The sequence below is a fragment of the Abramis brama genome (assembly GCF_963993115.1).
Source record: "Abramis brama genome assembly, chromosome: 4".
Taxonomy (NCBI): Eukaryota; Metazoa; Chordata; class Actinopteri; order Cypriniformes; family Leuciscidae; genus Abramis; species Abramis brama.
This window is the reverse complement of record NC_139966.1, coordinates 41,473,733-41,486,371: the sequence shown is the minus strand read 5'-3', so window position 1 is coordinate 41,486,371 and position 12,639 is coordinate 41,473,733. Positions and strand designations below refer to the sequence as shown.

The 12,639-nt window shown below is 38.8% G+C and overlaps 1 protein-coding gene across 2 annotated transcripts in view; it reads left to right on the top strand.

Moving 5' to 3' along the window:
* The window catches only part of nav3 (neuron navigator 3), a 150,926-nt gene that overhangs the window by 65,446 nt on the left and 72,841 nt on the right, over positions 1 to 12,639 (top strand). For both annotated transcript variants that reach the window (XM_084110693.1, XM_084110694.1), the window contains exons 6-7: positions 4,436 to 4,504; positions 8,227 to 8,375. In XM_084110693.1, coding sequence (XP_083966819.1) covers positions 4,436 to 4,504; positions 8,227 to 8,375 — 218 coding nt within the window. The remainder of the gene's footprint in view (positions 1 to 4,435; positions 4,505 to 8,226; positions 8,376 to 12,639) is intronic.

The window sequence follows — 12,639 nt, the reverse complement described above, 5'->3', positions numbered from 1 at the left end:
TAATGATGACTCATCTTGCACTCAGGGGCATACCTGAATTTTTAACCAATCAATTGTTTTCTAGAATAAGCATGCCTTCTCTTAACCATACTTGCTATGTTCCAGCAAAAGCATCATGGTTAAACTAAAGTTAAATCATGACTTAAACTAAAGACTATTGACTATTTACCAAAAAGAACAAACCCTTCGATAAGTTCCACCCCATCTTCCTGTTTCAATGAGACTGCTGCATTTAGTGCTAATACATAGATTTACACACAGTAACTTTTATCACGTTTTACTGGTAAGGACATTATATAAAATTCTGTTGCTGTTGCTTTAAAAAGGGAAATTGACTTTTAACACTTTTGACACCAAGTCAGCTGGATATCTGTTTTGTTTTAAAGATGTAAATACCATAATACAACACTGTCTGAGATCCCTGGGAATGAGGGGGGGGCTTTTTATAATGCACTCTGGCTGGTTTTACTCACAGGCACTGCTACCATTTACAGTTTTAGAGATCCAGGCTTTCTATAGCCAACACCTGCTGGAGTGTTGGTCAGAGAGAGAGAGAGAGCGAGAGAGAGAGACAGAGAGAGAGAGAGGGGGGGATAGCTGGACATCGCGGTGCCTTTAGGTCTGGGGAAGATATGGGGGGTGAAGTGTCATCCCTCCCTCTCAGCGCACCATGTCCCGAGATGAACAACTCGACTCGGTTGTCTCATGCTCACGATTGCCTGCCCCCAGCTCACGGGACAGGAAGAGCCGACTGTCCTATGGGAGAAAGTCTGACAGCAATAGGTACAGTAGAATTGATCGTGTCACGGATCTGGGTTACAGAGGTCCTTTGACTGGAAGCAACATGGTTGTTGTTAAATTTGTGGTAGTTTATTAATCGTTTATGGTGCGATTTTGGACTGTCCTGTTCTGTTGTATTCAGGCTATTGTGTCCCTCCAGATTTGATAATTATTCTGGGTCTACAGTGTGACATTTTATATTTAGGTGTTAGTTCCTTTTTTGGAAGTTGTCTGTTCTGCTTTGAAAAATGAGATGTTTCTCTCTCGGGAGGTAAGTTGAAACTCTTTTTATGGGTTGTTGCACTTCTATCAGTTTAAAACTTTTCTGCAGGTTGGTCATTCTTTGCTTCCTGTCTTTTGCTGTTGAAAGTCATCTAGTATTATTGCATTAGAACTTGTAAAGTACTGCTAGTTAAGAGTTTTTATTTTAAAGGTAGGATTGTCAAAAAATATTAACTAAAACTGTACATAACATCTGAAACTTAATCTAAATTAATAATCAAATGTACTATATGTTAAAATGCAATGGGGGTATTTATCAGAATAGACATTGATTAGTTTGTTACAACGCAAATGTTACATCTGCAGTGGTTCTATGTTGTTTGATAGATTTTTACTGTCAGTTGGAAAGTTTTGATTTATAATTTATGCTTTTGTAATGTGTCTTATTTCTCTGGTCGATACGACGGTTGTCTTGAAGTCAATTGGCATGGATGTATTCCATGTGACGTGGTCACCTTTGCTTATATGACTGGAAAACTGCACAACATTTAAGATGTTTCATATGCATACTTATCATTTTGATGCTTTTACATTTGAGTAGGTAGGCTAATCTTGAGATTTAATGATTCCCATTAGACAAACTATAGTGAATGGTTTTGTAATCCTCACTAAACCTAATTGTTTAGATTCAATTTAAGATTTTCAGAATAGTGACCTTGGCGGATTTTGTCTGTGTTTGATTTCTCACTGTGAAGTGTGTCTAAATGGCCCACGGCAAAAGATTTATCCTTGAGACTGTCAGACTCACCACTGTCGTACTTTCATACTGCTTGGCTGAACGCTTTTAGAAGTGAAGGAAAAAGAAAGAAAGAAGCTTGTAGAGCAACTGTCCCAGCTGAGTTCCTCTTTGAGCTGGAGGAGAAACGGTGGGCCTCATTAATCATGTGGACATGATCACATTCTCAAGAGAGAGAGAGTGAATGAGAGAGTGAAAGACAGTGTTAGTGTCTCACTGGAGCTGTCTTTGGTTACAATGCTTGTTAACCTGCTGTCTTGCCTCCTTCTTTTACTGTCTTCCTCTCGTTCTCTCAGTCTGGTGAAGTCTTTGTTGCTCCTCAGGGTTTTACCTGTGGTAGTCTAGCCAGCTAGACTCAAGCCAGCTCCTTGTCACGCACTCACCGTAGAAACATTCATGGTGGTCATAATGATCTCTTTCTGAGCAGACACTCCACCTTCTTAGTCACTTTGGGCAACTTTTGGAAGAATGGAATTGAAAGTCCTTTTTTGATGTTGCTCTGAATAGATATAGTTGATATCCAACACGATATCCGACAATATAAAGCTGGTTTTACCTTATGTATAAATGGGCGTGACATGACACAATCACAGCCAATCAGAACATATTTGATATTTAATTTTGTGGAACAGGTTTTTGAACCAATGAAATTTCACTGTGGGCAGGGTTGCCTATCACGGAACACTAAAGAAACATAAATCAAATGACTGAACACTTGTTACGTTAAGATAAGTTCTGGTCTAAATTGGTCATTCATGATCCAAGATGGTGTAGATGGTTGATCAGCTCTATTACCACCTGGTTTTGACATTGTGAACCATTCTGATTGGTCGTGGTAAACTACTTTGGACCAGCCACAAACCATATTGACGACCTTTTTCTGATATGAGCTGTTATTTTCCAGCATGGCAGATGTTGATAGCAACTAGGTGCTGTTTAGATAGATGTCTTCTTACTGTAACTGTTGAACCGTTGTGAACTGGACATTCCCTCTTTCTCATTCTCTCTCATCTTTCAACTTTCAGCAATTTTCATCCATCCATTGACATTCTCGTTCCATCACGCAGCGCTCACAAACCTGCTAAACGCAAAAACTTGTCAAGGCACATTTACCGCTTAGACACAGCATATACAAACATATACAAACAAAAATGCACACCCAGAACGAACAAAGGCAGTGTCAGTCAGCTGTCAGGGGATAGAGAGAGAGAGAGAGAGATTTGAGACCTATACAGCCAACTGTTCTGTGTTTTGTGTTTGGCTTGAGGTGTTTGGGTTTTGTTTTAAATGTGTGTGCTGTAAGTACAGCTCCTACTGGCTGGACCTCCATCTATCATTTATTCCATCTGACAATGTATTCCTTCATCCAAACCTCGGTAAGGGTCTTCTCTGTCCTTATAGAGATCAGTTCAGTTATATTTATTATTATACTTACAGTTTTCATTATAATATGTACACTAATGTTATAAAGTTCGGTCAGAGTTGGCAAGTTTTTTTATATTTTTGAAAGAATGTTAAGCTCTCAAAGGCTGTATTTATTCGTTCAAAAATAGTCAAAGCAGTTATATTGTGAAATATTATTATAATTTAAAATGACTGTTTTCTATGTTGATGTATTTTAAAAATGTAATTTATTTCTGTGATGGCAAAGCTACATTTTCAGATTTGTCTTCATTGTTACATAATCCTTCAGAATTCATTCTAATATGCTTGATTTGGTGCTCAAGAAACATTTATTATTATTACTATCACAGTTGAAAACAGTAATATTTTTAGGTACAAACCATGGTACCGTTTTTTCTTGAAACCGTTTTTTCTTTGATGAATAGAAAGTAAGTGCATGTAAAGTGTAAAAGTCTTTACTGTCACTTTCGATCAAATCTACTGCATTCTTCCTAAATAAAACTATTTACTTCCTCTATTCAAAATCAGGATCAGAAAGAGCTTTATTGCCAAGGAATTTACCTTGGTATTAAAGCTTCCAGTTAAAATCTTACTTACCCCAAACTTTTGAATGGTGTGTATATTTATGAATTATTTATACACACAGTAAAAGTGTTCCTGGAAGAGGTATGTGTTTGTGTGAGAGAGTGAGTGTGTGAAGTTTTGTTGTTGTTGTTGTTGTTGTTTTTGTGACTGGACCTACATGAATATCATCTCTGTCATGTGGGATTACTTTCTTTGAGTTATATGTTGTTATAGAGGTCATTCTCAATGGATCAGTGATTCAGCATTACGAAGAATAAATCTCGTACTGTATTCGCACACACGCATAGTTTAAGATACAGGTTTATAAAGAGTGTGATTTGGCTTTTAACTTTAGATCTACAGCATTCAATGGCTACTAGAACAGTAGGACGGTTGGAGGAAGTACACATACTTGTGGTCGGAGACGAGTGACATGTCATGTGAATCTGAATAGTCGCACACAGAGGCCATGCTGTTTGCGTTTGCACGTAAGCGCCCAGCCCTGATTGTGGCTCGCTAAGTGCCGCCCTTATTGCATTAGAGAGAAAGATGCCACAGTTTAAAAAAAAAAAAAATTCAATCCAATCATTAACCTCATTCCTTTCTCTCTCTCCCTCCCTCTTTTTCTCTCCCGTTTCTCTCTCGTTCTCTCCCACTACCTCTTTACAGTCTCACCGCACGATATACAAGTCCACCAGGTCACAGTGGAATAGCAGCCCCTCAGAAGAAAAACACAAGGTAGAGTCTTTACAGTATCTGCCTGCTCTCGCTCTGTTCTGACACCTGAAACTCTCCGCAGACCTTCAGGCTAGAGACTGGGAAAGCTGATCCACTGATGTTCAAAGCTGTAGCAACAGATCTGGGTGATGGAAGTGGTAGATGATATATACGCATGCTGGTTCTTCAACTGTAGTCTAGATTTTTTTTATAAAATCTTGCTGTTGCTTTTCTAAGGGCTTTGAGCTGAATATCTTGGTTTAGCCGAGGTGAGCAGATGCAGAACGTCCTGGATCATCCCTAGATCTTGAACGCTGTTTATCTCTGACCACTTTAGCCGGAGGTTTTTGTAGTTTGAAGCTTCGGCAGCAGTTGTCTGGCCCTGAAAGCATTTGCTTCATCTCAGAGCTGATGGGAAGCTGAGTGCTGGCGAAGCATTTCAAGCAGCCCCTGGCCAAACTATGTGAGATATGTGATGGACACTATGTGTGATATAGTGCTTACTCCACTGACAGCCTGATGGCTTAGGTTCAACTGATGGCATTATTTGCTCAAAGACAATATGTGCCTGCAGGGAAAGGGACAGGAATGGAGACGCTGCAGACTTATATGAGGTCTGGGATCTTCTCTCACAGCACTGATATAAAATGTGTCCTGAAGCAACTTTTTTTCATACTGGACTCTGCCCTCGTCCTAAGTTCAGATGTACTGTATATTTTATTGTATAGACTTTTAAATAGTCTGTTAAGATGTAGAGGGCTGTTCACGCCTAATGTTATCAGTGGGCTACTGGCAATAGCTTTTGAAAATCTGATCAGATATGAGATTTATTGGTGGTCGTAAGTGAGAACGCCTGGTCAAATGCACTGGAAAAAAAAATCTTGTATCAAATATCTCCAAAGAGAAAGAAAAAAACTATAAAAATGATGAATTGTGTATATATAGATATATATAATGATCTATATAAGTATCTCTAAGTACACACTTTCTCCTGTTTGTGTCTTAATTAAATGTTATGTGTGATTAATTAAACAGGATTATTGTGTAGTAATTTGGGTTAGAGAGACCAATTTAATAATCTATGATCCTGTTTTTTTTAAAAGGGGAAACCAGAATAGATAATAGTGCATAAATTAGCTGTCCTCTAGAATCCAAAACTTCCACCTCAATCCAAAGCACTTCAGTCGGAAAGATTACGATTCACCGGAGATGACAGAAGCAGTCTTATTTGATCCTGAAACACCCTGCTCTAAATTTTAATAGGCATAATTTGAAAGATTTTTATCTTCCATAAGGCCTTTTATGTATGAAGGACACAGTTTGTAAAAGATGTGACATTTTAATAAAATCCAGTTATTATTTAGCAGTGCATATAACCCCGTAAACGCTCACGGTTTTCATCTGAGCCCCATTGACACTTTAATTGTTACCCTAAAATAATCAGGAGCAGATCCGGAGACCTGATTTTCCAGCTGACCATTTCAGCTTCAGGTATAGATTTTTCAATATCAGCCCCTAAAGCAGAATATGCCATTTCTTTAGCATCATTTAACAACCCCCATCCCACATAAAAAATATAATATTTCAAACAAGTTTCCCTGCTTCCCTGCCATTGGTCAAACAATCAGATAGTCCTTCCTCAACTTGGTTGAGCCAGTGTGTGGCTGTGTCGGCGTGTTTTGGGATGCTTAAAAAGAGTAATGCTTTAAAAATACCTCCGATTTTTTTTCCCAGAGCCTATGAATGTCATATTTGTCAGGATAGGATAAAGTATTTTCGCACATGCAGAAAAAAAATTATGCACCACAGCTTTAATTCAGGTCTATTTTAGCGACGTTCTCTATCTTCAAATGCCTGGTAAGCACCAAATCTATCCTCTTCAGGCATATTTGTGTTTATGTATACATGATACATATTTATGCAAATCATAGTCTAAGGAACATTTCAAGACCAAATTAGAAACCCAAATGTCTTATAAATGCTGATGTCAGATGTTGTCTGCATCTCTGAACCAGGGCGAACTGAATCTGCTCACTTTTGATGTGTTTGCTTTGCAAATTCAGGGGAAAAATCTGCAGATTTCAACATGATAAAATGCGTTACGCTCAGCTACGGTTGTATTGGTAGCTGAAAGCATGATACAATTAGTCGACATATTTAATAAACAAACACATGAGGGCTGATGTGAATCTGCTGAGCTCTCAATAGACATCAATTCCATGTGGGCCTGTTATAACGAAGACTTCTAAAACTCTTTCGTTCAAAGGCTTATCTCAATTCAGACTGCTATCCACCCCGATTTTCACAGAAATAACCTCTCTGCGAAATAACTTGAGATATGTTTTTTCAGAGCCACTTTTCACTCTTGTGTATTATCATAGCTGGCAATGGTGGCCTGCATAACAGGTTAATAGGGAAAAGCAGAAGTTCCTGATGGGAAATGAGCGAGTGATGAAGCAGTGTCATTAGATACTTGATGAGACATGCACCTCATCTGCCTGAATCATTGGTTTCCAATCCATCATGATAAAGCTATTTTCTCTGATTCTTTATAATAATACTTACATATTTGATCAGCGTTGAGCTTCAAATAATGATGGAAATTTAAAATGCTTTTATTAGTTTATCAATTTGGTTTGTTAAAATCAATTGACTTTTGCCGTAATCAGATTTGAGTAACGTCGAACATTTCTTTTTGGTGAGAAATGAATCGGCTCTAAATATATATTTGTCAATGTCAAAGTCCCTGTAAATTCCTGCCTTTTCTGTTCTCACACGACATGTTTATGAGATGTTGTTAGGCTGATGTGCCACGGGATTGTGTTTCCCAATTAAAAACTACCACTCGTGAGTCATTAACAAGCTTTGTGCAGGAGTAAATCATCAATAATGTGGATACAGCACAGGGCAATGCAAAGAAAAAACACACATACACACTCCAGGCTAGTTTCATTGCAGATTTTAGAGCAATTAAGAGCTGTTTATTATGCTGACATGTTGAGGAATGAGCCGTTTTATTCCTAAATGGCATTCATTTATTGACTCAAAAGGCATTACCAGAGCTCTATGTTATTAGAGCTTATAAACAGTTGGAAATATATGTCTACCCTCCATTGGAAGTAAACCTTCACAATATTTCAATGGAATGCATGCATATGTTTGTATGGGTTTACTTACCTATAGTTTAAGAATAAATTGTCCTTAGAACGGAGCAATGTAAAATTATCTATCTATCTATCTATCTATCTATCTATCTATCTATCTATCTATCTATCTGTCTGTCTGTCTGTCTGTCTGTCTGTCTGTCTGTCTGTCTGTCTGTCTGTCTGTCTGTCTCTGTCTGTCTGTCTGTCTGTCTGTCTATCTATCTGTCTGAGTTTTAGACCATCAAAGTGAGGACAAAGAGAGTAAAGTGAGGACATTTTGGACGGTCCTCACTTTCTGAGAGCCCTTTAAAGGCCTGTTTGAGGGTCAAGACTATCAGGTTATAATTACGTTAAGGATAGGTTTAGGGTAGGGGTTTGGGTTAGGCAGTTAGTTGTAATGGTAGGGTTAGGGCAAGAAGATAGAGATTGAATTGTGTCAATGAATGTCCTCACAAAGATAGATGTACAAGAATGTGTGTGTGTGTGTGTGCGTACGTGCGTGTGTGTGTGTCTGTCTGTCATAGTTATATGTAATCTCATACAGCTCATATCCAGTGATTGAAGACCAAACTAATGTGTTAGTGTTGTGTGTTACAGGTTACCAGGTCCCTCCAGAGTCCCCGCTGCAGGCAGCGGCAGTAGCAGCAGTAAAGCCCACGGCTCCTCAAACCTGAACCGAAGGAGCCAGAGCTTCAACAGTATTGACAAGAGCAAACCACTGCAGTATGCTAGCGGCAACGACAGAGGTGAGTAATTTACAGACTTTACAATCTCTATCTTAATATTAAAATCAAGGTTTCTGCATGTCACTAACATGAAACAGCAGCAGCTATATCATGTTATCCACTAGATGGTGCCACTATCTAAGAAACAATAGAGCTGTGAGACCGGGCAAGATGCTCTAAGCTGGTTCCCCCAGTAAAAAAAATGCATTTCTTATTACATTTTCATAATGATGTAAATAAATCTGCAGAAAAACACATTTCCTGAGGAAAATTTCGGGACCTGAAGTATAATATTGCACTGCGGTTCCTTTGTGGTGTGTTATTCACATCTGAAAAGGTGATCTGCCCTAGGCATTCACTGTCCTCCTCCTACATATTTAGAGATGACGTTAATGTTATATTTTTGCTTCTTCCACATAACCAGCCTATTCAGGGTTCACTTCAGATTTCATCTTCCTGTCAGAGCCGAACCATCATTCAAAGCCGACTTCATAAAACCACACGGCCATTCAGCCACCAGTGTGTAAATCTCCACAGGCTAGTTGGTTACTTCATAAATCTGCACTAGACCTGATGGAGTGTGTCGATTGAAGTCGGATTGGGAGTTCAAAGGCGTGTGACCTGTATTTCGCCCCTACTTCACCCTTCACAGCAAGGATCCATGGCGATCGGTGAACAAAACGCAACTGATTTCCCTCGCAGACTGTTTGTTTTGGCTGTGCTGCCCGATTAGATTTATACTGGACTTTACTGGTCCTTGTTCACCGTTAGCACAGATGCTGGTGTTCCCAGACACTGGGTATGGAGAGGGCGAGACGGCACACACAAAGCCAGGGTCTCACATGGCAGACGGAGCTTTGATGAATCAAAGAGTCCTAATAGGCGACGTCTCTCTTGAAACCCATGGCTGCCCTTTTCCATCGGGCCTAACATTACTCAAAACCTTGATTTACAGGGCTACTGCGCTAATACCTCCACAGATGAGAAAAGCAAACTCCCATCTGCCTTTTTTTCCTCATCTTCCTTTTTCTTCTGTCCAAAGAGTCTGCTGCACTGGAGGAACCATGGGAGGGGCTGGTAGGGAGAAAATGAGCTCTGTTCCAAAAACTAGTGAGCTGCCTACCTAGCATTTTAGGACACCATAGGTGCACTGTTGACACGAAAGCTGTTCCAAACAATAGGCAGAACAATGATGCTGCCTTTTGAGACTTAATGTTTTGGCCAAATTGTAAAGGTATGGTCACATTAATGAAACCAGGTCCATTGTGGATTGTCAATAGTGTAGCGATATATAAAGCAGTTCACACAGCTTTATTTTGGTCAATGTGGTGAATCCATGTGTCCAACTTGAACCAGTTGGGGAAATCTTTCACTAAACGAATATTTCCTGATTGAAATGACTATTTTACCTGTGAAAATTTGTCATAAAATGGTAAATATGGCTGGACCTTCATAGGGGAGGTTATCCCAGAATGCATTTTGCCAAACGAGAAGCTGAAAAAGCGGCAGGAATGGTCTGGTACATTTATGAATTGGAAAAATTGTAACTGTAGTCACACTATACAGTTAAAAGAGCAAATTGTGTAGTAGTTGGACCAGCCTGAAAAAAATTCTAACTTTCATTATGTTTATGACACCATTGTAGTGTAATTCTGTTCCTGATTTGAAATGTGTTGTTAAAGCATAATTTCAAACGACAGTTACTTAGATTTTGGTCCACATTCAAATAGATCAGGAATTTCCAAACTATGTTGTCCCCTTAGTACCCCATTAGATTTTAAATCCATATTTCAATAATTGAACAACACATTCGCGTGTTCACGGTTCTGTGAAGTTTGTAAGGGTTACATGAGATGCAGGTAAACTAAATGTTTTTAGTTTTTTTTAGTTAGTGTTTTATTTTTCATGTTTTCATAAAAATATTTTTTTTTTACATTTTTATAAATTATTAATTAATGAAACGCTTTTCGGCTCACAAACCCCTGCAGTTCCCTCACGTACCCCCAGGGGTTCACAAATATTAGTTGGGGAACCCTGAAATTAAATATAAAATATATATTATATAATATTGGTAAAATATAAATAGATCAAGAAATGGCCAGAAATAGCTTGTGTATGTTATGTATCTATTATGCATATTGTATAAACTTTGTTAGCTTAGCAACATCCAATTGCTAATTAAGATGTGAGATGAGTTCAATCAATTAATTAAGATGTGAGATGAGATTAAGATGTGAGATGAGTTTTATTTGCACTCTATGCTGCCTACATAGTGTTCCAAATCAGGCACTTATGACGGTTGGGATGCTGCTTTTGTAGCCCTTTAGGCAGCTCGCTAGGTTCTGGAACAGAGCTAGCATGTAGTCTTTCATTTTATGGCAGGCTTGAATACAAATTTCATAATCCGGAGTTTGACCTTTAACTGATTTAATCCTTAACCTCAAAATCTGTCAGCACCCAGTGCTACCGTCACCTGCGTGTCTTAGCACAAAGCCTCTCTGTGGATGCAAATCTCACACTGTTTATAAACCCTATGCCAAGTTAGTAGGCACAAACACTTGCATGTTAAGTAGTCTTGACTCTTGTATAACAAAGCTAATTTCTCCATTCACACTGGCTGCAGGAGTGAATCAGCATGTTTAGCTCATGTCCACTTCCTGGATTAGTTTGAAGGAAATCATTGTTATATAGTGGACTCAATGAACTTCTGGCATAGCTTCATACAATAGCACCTGTGACGGTGGAGATATATCAGAACTGGACAGAAGAGATAACAAAGAAAGCCAGAGGCAAATGAAATGGCTAATGTGATCCATTCTGGATTAGACAGTAGTGAATTAAGTATTTTCATTACAGAGTTGCTGTCAGTACACCTGTTAATATGTTTGTTTTGGAATGTGTATGGCATCCTACCAGAATTCCCAGACCAAAGTGGAATTTCACTTTCAACATACTGTATAAAGTGTTGTGGCGAAAAGACGGGTAGCTATGGTAACCACGTTTCGATGGTCTGGTGTGTGTGTACGTGCGAGAGAGAGGCTGTTATTTAAGCTGCTGTTATCTCCAAAGACGGGGTTAATTTAGCTGACACATGCACTGAAGCCCGATCCACACAACGCTCATTCATAGTCCAATCACTGTTCCTTCTACATGATTTTCAATGGAACCAATTGAAGTCCCATCTCCTCCTCTCTTCCTTTATGTTTAGAATTTTTCAGCTTGAGACTTTGATATATCTGGATGCAAATCAAAGTTAGGGACAGCCTGAGATTAAGCAGATTTACTTGCAGTTTGTTGTGTTATAAGGCAGCTGAAGCATTGGTGTATTACTGATCTTTTTAAATTCACAGAAACTCATTAAAATGGTATGTTATTTTCATGTATAATCCATTGAAGTTCAGAGAAAGCGATCTGATTTAAAAACACTTGAGAGTGAATCTCACAAAACGAAATAAAAAACAAGTTTTATTTGGCTTTTTTTTTCTTCTTTTTTTCATTCTAATATTATTTTCATGACAGTTAAATGTTTTATTTTTACTTCCTTTTTTGGAATTTTGGACCATAATTCTCAATTGGAATTCTCATTAGATTCTCATTAATGCTATATATATACACTCACCTAAAGGATTATTAGGAACACCTGTTCAATTTCTCATTAATGCAATTATCTAATCAACCAATCACATGGCAGTGGCTTCAATGCATTTAGGGGTGTGGTCCTGGTCAAGACAATCTCCTGAACTCCAAACTGAATGTCAGAATGGGAAAGAAAGGTGATTTAAGCAATTTTGAGCGTGGCATGGTTGTTGGTGCCAGACGGGCCGGTCTGAGTATTTCACAATCTGCTCAGTTACTGGGATTTTCACGCACAACCATTTCTAGGGTTTACAAAGAATGGTGTGAAAAGGGAAAAACATCCAGTATGCGGCAGTCCTGTGGGCGAAAATGCCTTGTTGATGCTAGAGGTCAGAGGAGAATGGGCCGACTGATTCAAGCTGATAGAAGAGCAACTTTAACTGAAATAACCACTTGTTACAACCGAGGTATGCAGCAAAGCATTTGTGAAGCCACAACACGCACAACCTTGAGGCGGATGGGCTACAACAGCAGAAGACCCCACTGGGTACCACTCATCTCCACTACAAATAGGAAAAAGAGGCTACAATTTGCACGAACTCACCAAAATTGGACAGTTGAAGACTGGAAAAATGTTGCCTGGTCTGATGAGTCTCGATTTCTGTTGAGACATTCAGATGGTAGAGTCAGAATTTGGCGTAAACAGAAT